Source organism: Nicotiana tomentosiformis, chromosome 8 (assembly GCF_000390325.3).
Source record: "Nicotiana tomentosiformis chromosome 8, ASM39032v3, whole genome shotgun sequence".
NCBI lineage: Eukaryota > Viridiplantae > Streptophyta > Magnoliopsida > Solanales > Solanaceae > Nicotiana > Nicotiana tomentosiformis.
In genome coordinates, this window is record NC_090819.1 from 125220368 (window position 1) to 125237970 (window position 17603).

The 17603-nt window shown below is 35.1% G+C and overlaps 1 protein-coding gene across 2 annotated transcripts; it reads left to right on the forward strand.

The window, feature by feature from the left end:
• The first annotated feature begins 472 nt into the window (after positions 1–472).
• Positions 473–14172, forward strand: LOC104085943 (uncharacterized). Of its 2 annotated transcripts, XR_001967234.3 has the most exons (5): positions 473–913; positions 9599–9677; positions 12351–12419; positions 13595–13846; positions 13954–14172. XR_001967234.3 is itself a non-coding variant. In XM_009590064.4 (4 exons), the coding sequence occupies exons 1-4, from the start codon at positions 570–572 to the stop codon at positions 13697–13699; spliced, it is 597 nt and encodes a 198-aa protein (XP_009588359.1). In that variant the 5' UTR covers positions 473–569; the 3' UTR covers positions 13700–14172. The 2 variants fall into 2 exon arrangements, 1 of the variants encoding a protein (XP_009588359.1); XM_009590064.4 differs by having other exon boundaries at positions 13595–14172.
• The last annotated feature ends 3431 nt before the right edge of the window (positions 14173–17603 follow it).

A 17603-nucleotide genomic window follows, 5' to 3' on the forward strand; every position in this document is an offset into this window, starting at 1 on the left:
TCAAATCTTTTAAAGTTTGTAAAAATAGTTTCTTGAATTCCTAAAAGATTTAAAATAATTGAGTCAGGATCTTCAAAAACATTGATTTTTTCTTTTGTTGCAAAAAGGTGTAAAGCAACTTTCAAAAACTTAAAACTGGATTTAATTTTCACGAACTCTAAAACAAATGTCACCTTAGAGTACAAGAGTGAACTCAATCAGTTTTTAAAGTTTTTTCATACATTTATTTTTTAAAATTTCATGAAATTTTAAATTCAGACATTTACAAAACATTTCACAATTTATAATTTTTTATAAATTATAAATATTTGACTTCAAATAAACTGAAACTGAAAGCAGTATTAAATAATTAGAATACGTACGCCGTAGCATGTCCGAATTAGTGTTTATTTTTTTAACTGATATACATGAAATATATATAATTATACATATTATACATGAAATATATGTAAACATGGGTGGTTAAAGTGTGGTCAGGCACGTTAGTAAAGGGAAAATCCGTAGTGCAGAATGCGATGTACTTCTTCACTTATCTCAACAACTGCACCAATAACATCAAATAAACGGCCATGGCAGTTCCAACCATAACCTCATTCTCAAAACTGGCCCCTTTTCACCAACCAACACTAACCCAATTCAGCTCACAAACTGCTCCTTCCAAATTTCTCCTCTCTGCAAAGCAAAGATCCCTATTTCCAGCACCCACCAACAGCATTTCAGCTCAGAACTTGAAAAATGCAGCCACTATTTTGGGGGTTACTGGAGTTGCTTTAGCCACACTAATGGTGGGACCTGCCACTGCATCTGCTTCTGAAATAGCTTCTATAACGGGTTCTTCTTTCCAATTCAACGAACCCACTAATGCTCTCTCCTTACCCACCTGGGCTATTCACGTTTCCAGCGTTGTTGAATGGTATTTACTCTGCAATACACTGTGTTTTTAATCCTTTTTTTCTTCAATTTATTTAGTATAAGTATAAATAAAGACTTCTGACATATGCGTTAAGTTAGGTAAAAATTTACCAACACACAATGTTTACACCAAATTTTATCATGGTTAAGTCATAAATTAAAGTGAGAATATATAGTAGTTAACTATGAGTTTAGTGATAAGAGTGTAAGCAAAAACATGTCTATGTAGTGTACACATTAGTGGAGGTAAGTTTTTACCACTTAAAAATATATAAAATATCGAAAAAGTACCTTTGCACTAAGCAGTTTGTTAGGATGGGGAATTCGGATAGTGCGGAATTTAGCCAAACAACGTTATAATGACAATAACAAAGGCAGTGCTAGTTGATTAGAACGACAATTAAAACATATAAAGTATAACCTTCTCCAAATAAAGGGTTCACACATGTGTTACCCAATACTCACTTTCTTATACTCTACAATAAATAAGGAGAAAGAAAGACAAGAGAATAAAATGTTCTTGAATTGGGGTATTTTGAAAAGGAAGACTTGATCTCCTTTTATAGGAGAAAACAACGTTGGCTCTAGGTTTGCTACATGAGGAGATATTATTCCCCTCCAATCAAATTCTTTCTTTGGCTCCAAGATTGTAAAATTGGCATATGCCTATACAAATAAAATGGACCCCACAAAGACAGCCAAAAGATATGGCCACATTACAAATCTCTACATTGGCCTTGTTTTGGCCCATAAAGTATATTTGCTCCACCCTCTCTGCAAAAGTCCGTGTAGGCTGAATCAACAACAACATACCCAGTATTATCCCACTCTGTGGGGTTTGGGGAGGGTAATGTGTACGCAGACCTTACCCCTACCTTGTGAGGATAGAACGGCTGTTTCAAATTCAAGCAGAACTTGAACTTGCCAATTGGAAGAGACTTTTGTGAACATTTTCTGAGGGCCATCGGACTGGGTAAAACCTGAATTAACCGTGGTGCACTTGCGGGAAACTCCTTGCCGAGGGCCTGTGCACCCCCGGGATTAGTCGGGACTCAAAGAGACTTGGACACCCGGTGCAAATAAAAAAAAAAGAGACTTTTGTGAACATGTCAGCAGGACTGTCTTTAGTGTTGATCTTGTTCAATTTTTGTGACCTTTCCATCAACAATGGTTTCTCGGATGAAGTGATACTTGATATCAATCTGTTTCGTTCTCTCATGATACATCTGATCTTTAGTCAAGTGACTGACACTTTGACTATTACAAAAAAATGGTAATACTACCTTGGTGTAAACTGAGTTCAACAAATAGATTCTTCAACCACAAGGCTTCTTTGATCGCCTCAGTCACTGTGATATATTCTGCTTCAGTAGTTGATAAAGCTACTGCATGTTGTAATGTTACTTTCCAACTGATAGCGCAACCACCAATGCAAAATACGTAGGCTGTTGGTGATCTTCTTTTATCAAGATCACCCGCATAATCTGAGTCTACAAAACCAACTAAAATGTTAGTATTTCTCCCAAACTCCAAACATGTGTTTGAAGTACCTTGCAAGTATATGAGAATCCATTTCACAGCATGCTAGTGTGTTTTACCATGGCAAGCCGTACCGGCTTACCACTCGCTGCTTGTGAAATATATAGACGTGTACGTATCATTGCATACATAATACTTTTGACTGCATTAAAATATGGTACCTGTGCCATATCTCTCTCTTCTTCCTCTGACTGCGATGACTGAGCGTTGATAACTTAAAATGAGCAGCAAGAGGGGTACTTACTGGTTCAGCATCTTTCATGCGAAACCTCTCCAAAACCTTCTCCAAGTACTTCTTCTGGGTCAGGAATAACCTGTTGGCTCCTCGATCTCTTTTGATCTCCATGCCAAGAATTTTCTTAGCTGCTCTCAAATATTTTAACTCAAATTCACTTTTCAGCTGACCTTTCATATTGTAAATTTTTACCAAATTCTTAGCAACAATGAGCATGTCATCAACATATAACAATACGTTCCCAAATAAACTATCAGTTAACTTCTGGAAGTAAACACAACTATCATACATGTTCCTCGAATAATCATGCCCCGACATAAACGAATCAACCCTCTTGTACCTATGTCTTTAGCGACTGTTTTAATCTGTACACGGATTTTTTCAACAAGCAAACATGATCTTCTTTTCATTCAGTTTTAAATCCTTCGGGTCGATGCATGTGTATTTGGTCCTCAAGTTTGCCATGTAAGAAAGCTGTCTTAATAGCAAGCTGTTTTAATTCCACATCATACATGGCAACTAAGGTAAGCAAGACATGAATAGAACTATGTTTAACAACAGGCGAGAAAACATCATTAAAATCAACTCCTTGTACTTGACTGTAGCCCTTTGCAACTAATCATGCCTTTTACCTTGCATCTTCAACCTCTAAAATGCCTTCCTTTTCCTTGAAGAGCGTTGGTATCAAAGCCGGATCTAACATGATTAGTTTCAATGGTCAATATGATTTTAACAAAGACTTATGTTGAGATATTTGACCGAAGTGCAAACTTCGGAATATGGCAATTAAGATGGAAGTTATCCTAATTCAGGATGGATTAGGTTTGGCACTATAAGAAAAAAGAACCCGGATAAAATGATGGATGAAGAGTTTGCCGTCATAGACAAAAATACAAATTAGGTATTATCTTAAATCTCTCAAATGAGTTTTGACGTGAAATTTCTGTAGAAACCAAAGCCAAAGGCATGTGGGATAAATTAAAAACCCTGTATATAAAAGGATAGTGGAAAACAGACTTTACCTGAGCAAAAGCTTTACATTTTTCGTATGGCTGAAGGTATCTCTATACTCTCACATCTTGATATATTTGATTCTTTTCTTATGGATTTGAGTAATACAGATGCTGAAATCAAAGATGAAGATCCAGCCGTATTATTGCTTGTTTCCTTACCCAGTCATTTAAACATATAAGAGATGTTATACTTTATAGAAAGGATAATATTATTTTTTATAAAGATATCAAATCTATCTTGAAATCAAAGAACAAATAGATAGAGATATTATTGGAAAAACCAGTGGCAGTGTTTTAAAAGGCGTTTTCGGGGTGAGCCCTGGGGCGAGACGCACCAAAAATGCCCCGAGGTGATGGTGTGGGGCGAAAGTCCCAAGAGGTGTACGCCCAATAATTCGGGGCGTATGCTTGGGCGTTTGAGGCGTGTTTTTGTAGTAAGGCTTAAGCCCAAAGACTTTTTCTAATTAAAACAAAATTTGTTGAATAAGTCATTCATATAATACTCAATTTTTCAAAATTCAGCTTGTAATTACTTAAAAGTTTTAAAAAGGAACTGAAATGTATTAGATTTAAAAGTCAAGAACTTTTGTATTGATTGAAGCCCTAATTTATTGTCTTTCCCTATTCTTTATCTTGTCCGCTAGTCTGCTAATATCCCCAAAAAGCAACAAATATTCAATTCTTTTTTACAAATACAAATAGAACTCCATTTTTCTTCATAGTAACAAGTTTAAAGTTCAAATTGCAGGTTAGTCATCCTTTTTGTTCCTCCATGTAGAAAACATTATTCTTTTCGACTCAAGTTACTTGTGTTTGTAAGTAGCGTATAATAGATTATTTTGACTAGTTTTTTATGGGCATAGAGCACATCTATATATATATTTTTCACATATTTATAGTTTTCTTCAATTTTTATGCAATTTCACCCGTTTATAAATATTTACTGTAATTATATTTTTTTTATAAAATATTAAAAATTAAATATCCATGGGGCTTACGCCCCGTGCCTCGGGGCTTACGTCTCGATGAGTCATATGTAAAACGCCTCGCCTTACGCCCACGCCTTTTTAAAACACTGACCAGTGGGAACCACGGTGAAAGCTTATTTGTGAGGAGGAGATCCTATTAAAAGGTTTCAAATAGATCAAAGTCCAGATACAAAAATGTCGTGTGCAAATATTGTCATAAGAAAGACGAGATTATCTCTGAATGCTTTAAGTTGAAAACCAAAGAAAAACATATGGAAAAGAAAAATGAGCACAAAGATACTGTCATCGCCGAAGTAAGTGCAGCTGCTAATGAGACTGAGGGAACTATAATTTTAGCAACTAATAATAATTTTAAATCTAACGACGAGTGAATTTTGGATTCGGGTTGTTCTTATCATATGTGTCCCAATCGGGATACCACATATGAATCTGTTGAGGGTGGAGTTGTCTTGATAATGTTGCCTGCAACGTTATTGGTAAAGGTACAGTCCGAATCAGAATGCTTGATGGTTTGGTGAGAACTCTCACCGATGTTAGATATGTTCCTGGTTTGAAGAAAAATCTCATCTATTTGGGCACTCTAGAATCTCTTGGGTGCAAATACACAAGTGAATGTAGAATTTAAAAAGTTTTTCGAGGTGCTCTTGTGGTCATGAAAGCATGTAGATCTGGTACGTTATATACTTTATTGGGATCCACTGTTACATGTGCTGCTTCAGTTTCAACATAAGATAAGCCTGATTCTTACATCACCAAAGTGTGGCATATTCGATTGGGACATATGAGTGAAAAAGGTCTTTCCATCCTCATCAAATGAGGTCTCTTGTGTGGCCAAAGTACCAGAAATATTGAGTTCTGTGAACACTGTATGTTTGGAAAGAAAAAAAAGAGTCAGCTTCAAAACTCCAGCAATTCACAAAACAAAAGGTACTTTAGATTACATTCATTCAGATCTTTGGGGTCCTTCACGTACCCCATCAAAAGGTGGTGCTAGGTATATGTTAATTTTCATTGAGATCATTCAAGGAAAGTTTAGGTTTATTTCCTGAAAAATAAAAGTGATGTTTTCTTAACTTTCAAACAATGGAAAGTTTTGATTGAGAAGCAAATAGGAAAACATGTTAAGCGGCTTAGAATAGATAATGACTTGGAATTTTGTAATGATGAATTCAACAAATTCTACAAGAATGAAGGAATTACTCGACACCGCACTGTGAGGATAACCCCTTAGCATAATGGTGTAGCAGAAAAGATGAACATAACTCTTTTGGAACGAGCTCGTTGCATGATATCAAATGCTGGATTGACAAATGCCTTTTGGGCAAAGGCTATTTCTACAACTTGTTATATTATCAATCACGCTCCTTCTGCACCTTTGAATTTTAAGACTCAAGAGAAAATGTTGTCAGATACTCCTGCTAATTATTCCGATATAAAGATGTTTGGTTGCTCTGTATACACGCATGTAAATGATGGAAAATTAGAGCTAAAGGCTAAAAAGTGTATTTTTCTTGGGTATGCATCTAGGGTGAAAGGATACAGACTATAGTGTCCTGATCCCATGGCACCAAAATTTATACTCCCTTTGTTTCAAATTAGATGATGTACTTTCCTTTTTAGTGTGTTCCAAAATAAATGACACATTTCTAAATTTGGAAATAATTCAATTTTAAACTCTTCATTTTACCCATTTTACCCTTAACGAGAAGCTTTTATAACCACACACATGTCATGGCCCCACAAAACTTTTACCAATTAAGCTTTTAAGACCACAAGTTTCAAAAGTCTTTTTTTTCTTCTTAAACTCCGTGCCGAGTCAAACTACCTTATCTAAATTGAAACGGAGGGAGTAATTAGTAGACGTAACCTTTGATGAATCCTCTATGTCATCCTAGAAAAAAGTCTTCTAGTTCATGTAATATAGATAAAGGGAAGAGCACACGGAAGCAGGTGGATGTTGAGATTGGCATTCCTTTTGAGCCAAACGCATTAACTTTCGAGCATAATACAGTTGAAACTCCTGAAGTTTAGACTCTTGAAGTCGAACCAGAAGAGACTCTTGTGCTCATTTTTCTTTTCCGTATGCTTTTCTTTGATTTTCAACTTGAAGCATTCAGAGATAATGTGGCCTTTCTTATGTCAATATTTACACACGACATTTTTGTATCTGGACTTTGACCTTGATTTAGACCTCTCACTATTTGATAGGATATCCCTCTTACAAATAAGTTTTCACCTTCGTTCCCACTGGTTTCTCCAGTAATATCTCTGTCTATCTGTTTTTTTTAATTTTAAGATAGATTTGATATCTTTATAAGAAATATTATCATTTCCATAAAGCATAGTATCTCTTACATGTTTAAAAGGAAACAAGCAATAACACGACTTGATCTTCATATTTGATTTCAGCATCTATATTACTTAAACCCATAAGAAGGAAATCAAATATATCAAGATGTGAGAGTATAAAGGTACATTCAGCCATACGAAAAATGTAAAGCTTTTGCTTTAGGTAAAGTCTGTTTTCTACTGTCCTTTTCATACACAAGAACAACAACAAACCTTTTCATATACATGGTTTTTAATATATACCACATGCCTTTGGCTATGGTTTCTGTAGAAACTTCACGTAAAACCTCATTTGAGATATTTAAGATAATACCTAATTTTGTTTTTTTGTCTATGACGACAAACTCCTCGTCCGTTATTTTATCCATCTTCTTCTCCTTTCCTTGTAATGCCAAATGTAGGCCATCCTGAATTAGGATAGTTTTCATCTTTAATTGCCACATTCTGAAGTTTGCATTTCGGTCAAATTTCTCAACAAAAGGAAGGCATTCTAGGGGTTAAAGATGAAAGGTATAAGGAAAGATTAATTGCAAAGGGCTATAGTCACAAGGAGTTGATTTTAGTGATATTTTCTCACCTGTTGTTAAACATAGTTCTACTCGTGTTTTGCTTGCCTTAGTTGCCATGTAAGATTTGGAATTAGAATAACTTGATGTTAAGACAACTTTCTTACATGAAAAACTTGAGGAACAAATATATATGCATCAATCCGAAGGATTTGAAATTGAAGGAAAAGAAGATTATATTGCTTGTTGGAAAAAATCCTTGTACGGATTAAAACAATCTCCAAGATAATGGTACAAGAGGTTTGAATTTTTTATGTTGGGTCATGGTTATTCGAGGAGCATGTATGCTAGTTGTGTTTACTTTCGGAAGTTACATGATGGTTCATTTTTGTACTTATTGTTATATGTTGATGACATGCTCATTGCTGCTAAGCATTTGGCAGAAATTCACAATTTAAAAGGTCAGTTGAAAAGTGAATTTGAGATGAAAGATTTGGGAGCAGCCAAGAAAATCCTTGGCATGGAGATCAAAAGAGATCGATGAGCCGACAAGCTATTCCTGACCCATAAGTACTTGAACAGGTTTGGCATGAAAGATGCTAAACTAGTGAGTACCCGTCTTGCTGCTCATTTTAAGTTATCAGCTTTCAATCACCACAGTCAGAGTAAGAAGAGAGGTATATGACATAGGTATTATATTCTAATGCAGTCAACAGTATTATGTATACAATGGTGCGTACACGTCCAGATAGTTCACAAGCAGTCATGGCTTGCCCTGGTAAACCACATTGGTTGGCTGTGAAATGGATTCGATACTTGCAAGGTACTTCAAACGCATGTTTGGAGTTTGGGAGAAATACTAACACTTTGGTTAGTTTTGTAGACTTAGATTATGTAGATGATCTTGACAAAAGAATATCACTGATAGGCTACGTATTTTGTATTGGTAATTGCGTTATCAGTTGGAAAGCTACATTACAACATGTAGTAGCTTTATCAACTACTGTAACAGAATATATAGCGGTGACCGAGGCGATCAAAGAAGCCTTATGGTTGAAGGGTCTATCTGCTTTACTCACTTTACACCAAGGTGGTATTACCATTTTTTGTGATAGCCAAAGTACCATTCAATTGACTAAAGATTAGATGTATCATAAGAAAACGAAGCATATTTATATCAACTATCACTTCATCCGAGAAACCATTGCTGATTGAAAGGTCTCTGTTAAGAAGATCTGATATGTTCACAAAGCCTCTTCCAGTTGGCAAGTGAACTTGATCGGCATTTATGAAGAATGATTTGGCCCACAATAGCTTTTGCGGAGAGAGTGGAGCAAATCTACTTTATCAGTCAAAACAAGACCAAGATGGAGATTTGTAATGTGGCCATATCTTTTGGCTATTTTTGTGGGGTCCATTTTATTTATATTGATATATGCCTATTTTACAATATTAGAGCCAAAGAAAGAATTTGATTGGAGGAGAATAATATCTACTGTTGTAGCAAACTTGGAGCCGGCATTCTTTTCTCCTATAAAAGGAGATCAGTTCTTCCTTTTCAAAACACACCAATTCAAGGGCCTTTTACTCTCGTCTTTCTTTCTCCTCATTTATTGTAGAGTATTTTGTAAGCTAGTGAGTGTTGGGAAATACTTGTGCGAACCCTTTCTTTGGAAGATCTTGTGAGGTTGTTCTCTTGGGGTATTTGGGATTAGTTAGAGTATTTACTCTCTTTTGTACTCTTGTTGGTATCGTGAAATTGCTCCTCTCTGCTTGTGGACGTAGGTCACCTTGACCGAACCACGTTAAATTTGTACTTCCTTTATATGTTTTATTTGCCTTTATTATCAACTAGCACTGTCTTTGTTATTGTCATTATAACGTTTTAAATTCCGCACTATCAGAATGTCCGACCCTTACACAATTTGTTTTATATCTATTGTGCTCACATCAAGGTCTCTAGATGTAGAAAGATTGCAACTTTTATATCTAATTTGGGACGAGAGAGTCTGTTTTTGTGCTGAATGAAATGACCACTAATACTTTGTTTAAAAGGGTTACTGCTATGGCTCTGGTTTGGCAATACGGGGAGAAGTCTGGGAATGCTTCTTGGAAGGGACTCTCTTGGGGCATGGTGAGTACTGTTTATTTTAGAGTTTGTGTAAATTGGTTCATAATATGCATAAAGTCTTGATTTTGGTTAACTTTTGTGCTTTAAGTTTCTCGGCTCTGGGATGTTGTGTTTAACCATTAATTGGCCAATGAGGCGTGCCTCAAAAACTTAGGCCAAGGTGTTGTAACCAAAAGAGTCACCGGTTCAACTCTCGCCAGCAAAAAGTCTGGCTCTTTTTTAATGTATGTTACTTATTTCACCCACTATATGTGTGTTATTGTTTGAAATTTGATTTATTTAAGAAACTATTTGTGGGTCATTGTTACCATTGTCAATAGTGTACATGTATTCATTGATATTCATGTGTTTTTTCTCAACATAGATAGACTATAATTTGTAAAGACATAACAGATGGTGGGTGTTTAAACTATCCTGATTGTTATATTAAGACCATCTCAATCTGTGGCTCATTAGTATGCAATGAAAGCAGCAGGTTAGAAGACTAGAGGCCTTGTGTGTTTTCATGTGGTAACTATAGAATGAGTTGAAAAAGAAGTATCAAATACATGCATCGCAGGAGCTGTAACTCTTGTCAAAGTCAGCCTCTCAATTGGGGAATGTGGTGGCAGGGAGAGAATCTTTTTTTATTTATTTAAAATATGGCCTGTCACGTGTCTGGAATAAGTGTGGTACGCTCACTGTGCCATATGTCAGCAACGTGTGTCTAATAGGCATACTTTGAGCATGGATCAGGTGTTCAGTTGGTCGTAGCCTTAGTTTAGATGTCTATATGAAAATTTTTGACAACTTTGAGGGGCCGCTTATGTATTATGCCTTAGCCATTTGTATTTTAAGCTGTTGCTTTGCACCAAAATCACTGCATACTCCAAATTCCCACAGTCAATAAAGTAAATACATATCTATCTCGGCATTGTGCAGATGTTGTTCCCTAAAAGTTAAGTGGATACAAATGTTGATAGAATGTGATGTGCTCTAAAGAAAGTCTATGGGGCAGAGATATGACTGGGTAGGTTAAGAGAGGTAGTTCTTTGAGGGTATGGGGAAGGATTTGGGGTTCATTGAGTTGAAGAAAGAGTCCAAAGGAGGGGTGGCATTTGGAATGATCACATTTTTTGCTCCGCTCATGTTGAAACTTCTTGTATGTTTGTCAAAACACAATAACTATTACTCATTTCCCTAAATGTTTCAATATAATTAAAGAGGCTAGGTGAGGACATTGATGTGCTCTTTGAGCAGCTAATTAATTTTTCAGAAATAAAGGTCTGTACTATGAAATTGTTGCAACAAGAAAGTGTAGGAGTCACATTTTTCTCTTTCAATTTCTAAGTTAGAGGTTGAATCTGCTCAGTCATAACTACAACGGAATAAAGGAAATTAAGCCTCTCTTTCACTTCTTAACTTTAATCCTTTTTGTGAAGAGCTAATTTCTCGAACTTATGCTGTTTAACATGACATTTGTCAAGTAGGAACAATTTTTTATGAATCAGATAACTGCTTGGTCAATCTTTTTAACCAGGATAAGCTTCTTTCGTACTTCTTTGTTCAAGAATTTTTGGAACCTTCTTCGAAATTGATATTGTTGAAATCAACTGAAGTTAATAAAATTTTCAAGCAGAGAACTTTTTGTTAAAGCAGAAGTCAGCTGCAACTTTGCTGCTACCAATGCAAATAATTCCCACTCTTGATGGTTATGTGGGGCATGATGAAGTGATTACATGATGAAGTGATTTCCACTCTTGTTGCGCGGACTCTCCAAAATGTTGCCGCACCCGTGTTGGATCCTCCAAAAAATACACTACTTTTGGAGGATCCGACACGTACCCGGCGCCATTTTCGTAGAGTCTGAGCAACATAGCTTGAGACTGTGTCTTGATGCTTGTTAGTTACTTTAGAAAAAATTAGATTTCTCTTTAAAGTAAAGTGTCAATTAGGTCACTCTTGAAACTGAACTTCCCATGTGTTATATGTAATTAATTTAAATTCGAATCAAAGAAGAGAAATATACCTAAAGAGCAATTTGATTCACTAAAGTGATGGATGGCTTATTTTAAATTCCCAAACTACACTGTCTGATGGGAATTGATAATTACTGGTGATCCTGCTGGCGCTGCCAACAGCTCCATGTTTGTACTGTAAACTTTAGAGGAATTCATAACCGACATATGACTGCTTTTGTATAAGCTAAGGAGAATGGCTTCTAAACAGACAACAACAACAACAACCAGTGGATTCCCACAAGTGAGGGTCTGGGGAGGGTAGGACGTACACAGCGTTACTCCTACCCTGGGAGGGCAGAGAGGCTGTTTCCGATAGACCCTCAGCTAAAGAAAAGTCGAAAGAAGCATTGACATCAAGTAGTAACAATACAAGATACTGGCTTCTAAACAGAATACATCTTATATTCCCTTTGTCATAGACCTAAACAGATAGACTAAGAATTGAAGCTTTTAGATTAGGTGGAGTCACATGATTTAACACCCTTATTCCTTTTTCTTCTTTTAGAGAAATGAAATGAGATCTAGGCTCTGGTGGTTTTTGAGTCTTGGTTAAAAGGTTACCACATTCTATGCTATTGTTTTCTCTTCTTCTTTCCAGTGTTTTTTATCCAATCATGTATTTCTTTTCTCTCTTGTTGGCTCTTTAGCGGCTTATGAGTACAACTCTCTGGTGTAGGTGCCCCTGCTAGGTGGAGCGTTTTGTGCCTGCACTTGGCATTTCTTTTACAACTCAGAGTCCCTTGAGGTAAGTAAATCAATTTACTTATTTACTTATTAAGAGGAAATTTCTACCATATGTAAAGTCTAACGAGGAAAAAAAGGTATAGTGGATAAAGAGATAGTTGGCTTTTCCTGAAGGGATGGGGTTGGGGGAGTGAGGTGATTGTTTGTATAATCACACGGATAAATTACTGCAATTTAATAACCTCACAACTGCTTTGCTAGCTTCCATTTCTATTTGCTTGCCATGACCTTTACACAACTGGGAATTTGGGGAAGGGGTGGGTGGGTTCCTGTGCTTTTGTCATGACATTCTTTAAAGTGAATCTGAATTTAGATTATTGGTTATACACACCATTGACAATTGATATAATAACAGTTGTGATAAACTTGTAAAAGTACCAGCAACTAATCTGGATATAAATGCTTGAACCCAATAAGAAAAAAAACAAAGCGACACTACAACAACTTTCGCCTCAGTCCAAACAAGTTGGGATTGGCTGTATGAATACTCATTGACCATGTTTTTTCCATTTAAGCTCAATTGATGTCATCATCATACCAAATAAACATAAAAGCGAAAAATAAGTTTTATATATATATATATATATATATATATATATATATATGTATGTATATAATAATAATAATAATAATAATAATAATATTAAAAGTTCTTTATGCTTTTACCGGAAAAATATACTCCCTAGAAAAGCAATATGTTCAAAATCAACATACTAGCAAGACTAAAACCTATTCCAAACTAGTAGATATCATATGAATCTTTTTCTTCCATTGTCCTATCTTTTGCTAAGTCTGCATTGGTTCCAAGAAATTGTAGGTCTTTTGAGACGACTTTCTTCCATGCGATTTTAGGTCTACCTCGTCCTCTTTTAATACCTTCACTCTCCAAAGTTTCAAAAAAGTGGAAAGTACTACTTAATGCTTAAAGAATTTTGTTGATTTCCCCTTTCACTTTCACTCGTTTGCTGGAAATAGTAGCTAATTTAACTGAGGTTGATATATTTACAAGAACTGGTTAATTTAAACCATAAGGCAATGCGCATGCGTCTCTTCTCCGGTTCTATTCCAACTTTTCCCATTTGAAGCATTTCTTGGTATTTTTAGACAATACTTATCTTGTTTTTTTTCTTTCTTTTTTGCGCTTTAAATGACACGCATTGGATGCATGAGTTTCAGGTATTAGTGGCTCTACAAGCAGCTTTGACATTTGTTGGTAATGCCACAATGTGTGTCGCTGCATTCCGTATATACAGATCACAGGAGCAATCAAAAAACCTATGAGCATTGAGTTTGGTACTTTCCCAATTTTCATCACTCATTCAGATTCCTTATCTACATGGTACTTCATTCGATTTCTTGCAGTCTCTTTTTCATCTTCAAGTTGAACAGAAACTTTATTCGTCGACAATGCTGATTGTTTTGGCAGAAGTAGAAACATGGTATGAGAATCCTGTCTCGTATCAGACCAATTTGACACTAAGTATATAGAATAAGATAGAGTGGCTTTTCCATGGTTGTATGTAAAAAGCTTTTAGCAATATCTACCAGTGTGGATCACGCTGTCCCTGGAAGATTGAAAATAATTCTGTCTTTTTGGTGGCTGGTACTTTGGCCTTTCTAGTTGCATTGTTGTACATTCTTTAAACAGCTCCTTCTAGACGGCCATTATTGACTTTCTAGGAACTGTTGTCAAATGAATCATATCCGACATCTTCAACGTGCTCATTGTTTATGTACTGTATTATTTTTTCCAATCACCTGCTTGACTAGTTTCTTACTCATTGTTATCTTGCTCATATATGGCAAACTGCTAGCTGCCTGCAGTTTGGCTGTATGAATACAACAACATAGTGATTGTCTCTGTTACTGGCCTCGAGCCTCGACCCTCGACCCTATGGCATCATAAGACTCAGTCAATCAACTATACCTCAATCCCAAATTAATAGGATTTGGTTGTACGAATCCTCTGTATCTATCCCATTTTGCATCGCACGCAAGACTGCAGAAATATAAAAGACAAATTGAAGCTAACCTTTGCAATTATTTGTCAAGATTAACTTTGGGGGTTGAGGTGTTGTGGAATGGTCCTAACACTGTATTTTCCAATGTATGCCTTAAATCCTTGAATTTATGCCTGTTGCCTACTAATTTACAAATTTACAATATATGTGGCCTTATGCTGTAGAGTCAACTGGTTTTTTCTTAAACCTTGCATACAGTAGAGGTAGAATGCTAAAATAGTTGAAACTTTATATAGAAACCTTTTATGTAAGAAAGAATCCTAAGCACATTAAAGGTCAATGCATAGGGATGTGCTCTGCCTTTAATAATACCTTGAGGCCCAAAGTTAATTGAGTAATTTCAAATGGTATTATGATTCCAGAGGCCATTTTGTTGACCTTATACACACACACTAAGAAGTTTGACTACTTGTTACTCCCCGAGCATACAAAAAATGATATTTAATATTAGAGTATAATTAATTATTTATAGAGTTTAAGTTTTCTGCTATGACACTAAGAAATATTTACACCAGTATCTTATGTGGTAATAAATGATAAGTAACATGATAAAGTATGTTAAATTACACTGTTGGTATAATTCTTTTAACATCATCAATATATATAACTTAAATTATCTTCTTAAAACCGTGTATTTTTTATACTTCATGATATCCTGAAACTAGGATTATGAACCCTTGGCTTCACAAAGAAAAAACGAAAGCCTACCAGTCCAGTTTTATTATTAATTGAGATGTGAATACTGTTTGTTATTGCATTTGAAGTTGATAAAAAATATTCTTTTTGATTTCTTCCATAAAAGTGGAGTTTTATATTAAGTGAAGAATTAAATAAAACTAATGTTGCCGTAGAGAAACAGACAGTCTCGAGCCAACAGCCCTGACTTTTGAAAAAGTGCTGTTTTTACTTATGATTTTAGTTACCTCACGTGTTAAGAAGCTTCACAGAACTCCTTTTATGGGAAAAGAAAAGGTTGTTTTTGGTTTGGATTTATGCAATTTACATTATCCTAAACTACATTTACGGGGTCAAATCAAGAATTGCCTGACTGACCTCCCATTACTGTTACTTTGCCTATTAGAGCATTTCTTCCCACTTGCATTTGAATTTTCATAAATTTATATGCATCTTTCTTGTAATAATATTGCGAATGAACGAGCAGAGCGCAACAACTAATTAAGCTAGCTTAGCGATATTGGCCACTATTTCAAGAATATGGGTGTTTTTGGTACGAAGGAAAATATTTTCCGGAAAATATTTTTTAATTTTACATGTTTGGTTGACTTAAATGTTTTAGAAAATATTTTCCTCATGAACTCATTTTCTCCAATTGGAGGAAAATGTTTTCCCTGTCAAGAGAACTGAAAACATTTTCCAAAACTCCTCCTCAACTTTCCCAACCCTATTCCTCATCCCCACCAACCCCCACCAACCCAAACCCCGGCCTACCCACCCTACTCCCCCATCCCCACCCTAAATAAAAATATTATTAATAATACTTTCTTTTCATGTTATAGATAAATGTTTTTTGCATTTCAACAAATGAGTATTTTTTTACATGATATAAAAAGTATTTTTTTTATTTCAACTAAAAAGTACTTTCTTTTCATAGAAAAAATATTTTCTTTCATTTTAACAAAAAAAATATTTTCTTTTTATGATGTAAAAAAAATATTTTTTTCATTTCACCAAAATGAGTATTTTTTTTTCATGATGTAGAGAAAGTATTTTCTTTAATTTCAGTAAAATGAGTACTTTATTTTCATGCGGTAGAAAGAGTACTTTCTTTTTCAAGCAAAAAAAGACTTTCCTTTTTAGTTATGGAACACAAATTATAACGTTATTTTTTGCATAAAAAAGTAAAGCAACACATTAGTTCCTTTGGATTTGTATGCATTTTTAGAAGAATAATTAAATTCCTTGAAGAAAATAGAGTCCTGAAAACGTTGGGTATTTGGGGAGGGGGAAAGAGCAAGGAAACATGGGGACTTGGGGGAAGCGCGGGGGTATCATAAAAAAATATTTTCTGCTTTCTAATCAAACACTAGAAAATATTTTTCGAAATTTGTTTTTTCACTCACCAACCAAACAAGGGAAAATAAGTGATAAAATCACACATTTATAAAATATTTTTCTTCATCGTTTCCCATCTCGTAGTGTTTAAAGAGAACTATAGCGTATGCATTGTTTTCAAATTTCTAAGTACTTGTCTATGAAGATCCACAACATGGTTCTGGCAATGTACTGATTGCTACTTCATCTGCAGTATTTAAATTTAAAGGCATAAATCCTAACAAAGACTCCTCCTATTTGTTTTCTCCCTCGTCGTCTTTAATATTTATGAGCTCATCCCCTCAAATATTAGTGACAAAAAGGTTTGTCCTACTTTATATTTTTAAAGCTTCTGAAGGACCAAAACATGCTAGTATAAAGTTTGTCAGATTTTTTTACTGTCCTCTATTTTAGAAGTTTCAAGTATTCATGTGTTCATCTTTAGCTTTATAAGCCGTTTTTTCTCTTTTCCCTGAATTTGATCGTCCCAAAATGAACTAGCTAAGAATCACAAAAACTCATTTCTATATCAATGCGATTTAACCTGTTACAACATATTGTCTGTCTTATTTTTCACGTCGCTAATTCAGATTACACAAATAAAACTAATTACCAAGAGTACTCTAATTTCATAACAACATAAACGAAATAATTTATGAATAACACAAGTAGCTAGCATACATATACACTAAGTGAATATTTATTTTTATCCACTCTTTTCCCTCATTAATATAACAGTTACTTTCTTCATTGACATGGTTGCTTATGAATGGGAAGTAGGTTAAGAGATGTGGAGCCTCTGTCAAATTGAGAAAATTTCTTCTGAAACTCAGACATCAAAGTAAGGTTTTCTTGATGGAGGAGGCTTGCTTTCTTCCTCAATTTCTCATTCTCCTCTAAAATGCTCATATTTTCCATGTATAGCTTCAAGTTTCTCATTTCCATATCCTCAGATGTTTTTTCTTCACTTCTCTTCCTCCTTCATAACCAGAAAAAACCAATCACGGAAATGAATTTTTACAAATATCAGGTCACTTAAGAGATAACTACATGTTGTTGTTTATAAAAAATGAGATTAGTAACCTGAAAATAAAGATCGTTACTTGCTAAAA

Excerpts from the sequence above, each read along its gene's own strand:
- LOC104085943 (XM_009590064.4), top strand. The coding sequence starts at position 570 with ATGGCAGTTCCAACCATAACCTCATTCTCAAAACTGGCCCCTTTTCAC. Across the intron at positions 914-9,598 it reads GTTTCCAGCGTTGTTGAATG|GGTTACTGCTATGGCTCTGG; the intron begins GTATTTACTCTG and ends TTTGTTTAAAAG. Across the intron at positions 9,678-12,350 it reads AGGGACTCTCTTGGGGCATG|GTGCCCCTGCTAGGTGGAGC; the intron begins GTGAGTACTGTT and ends TCTCTGGTGTAG.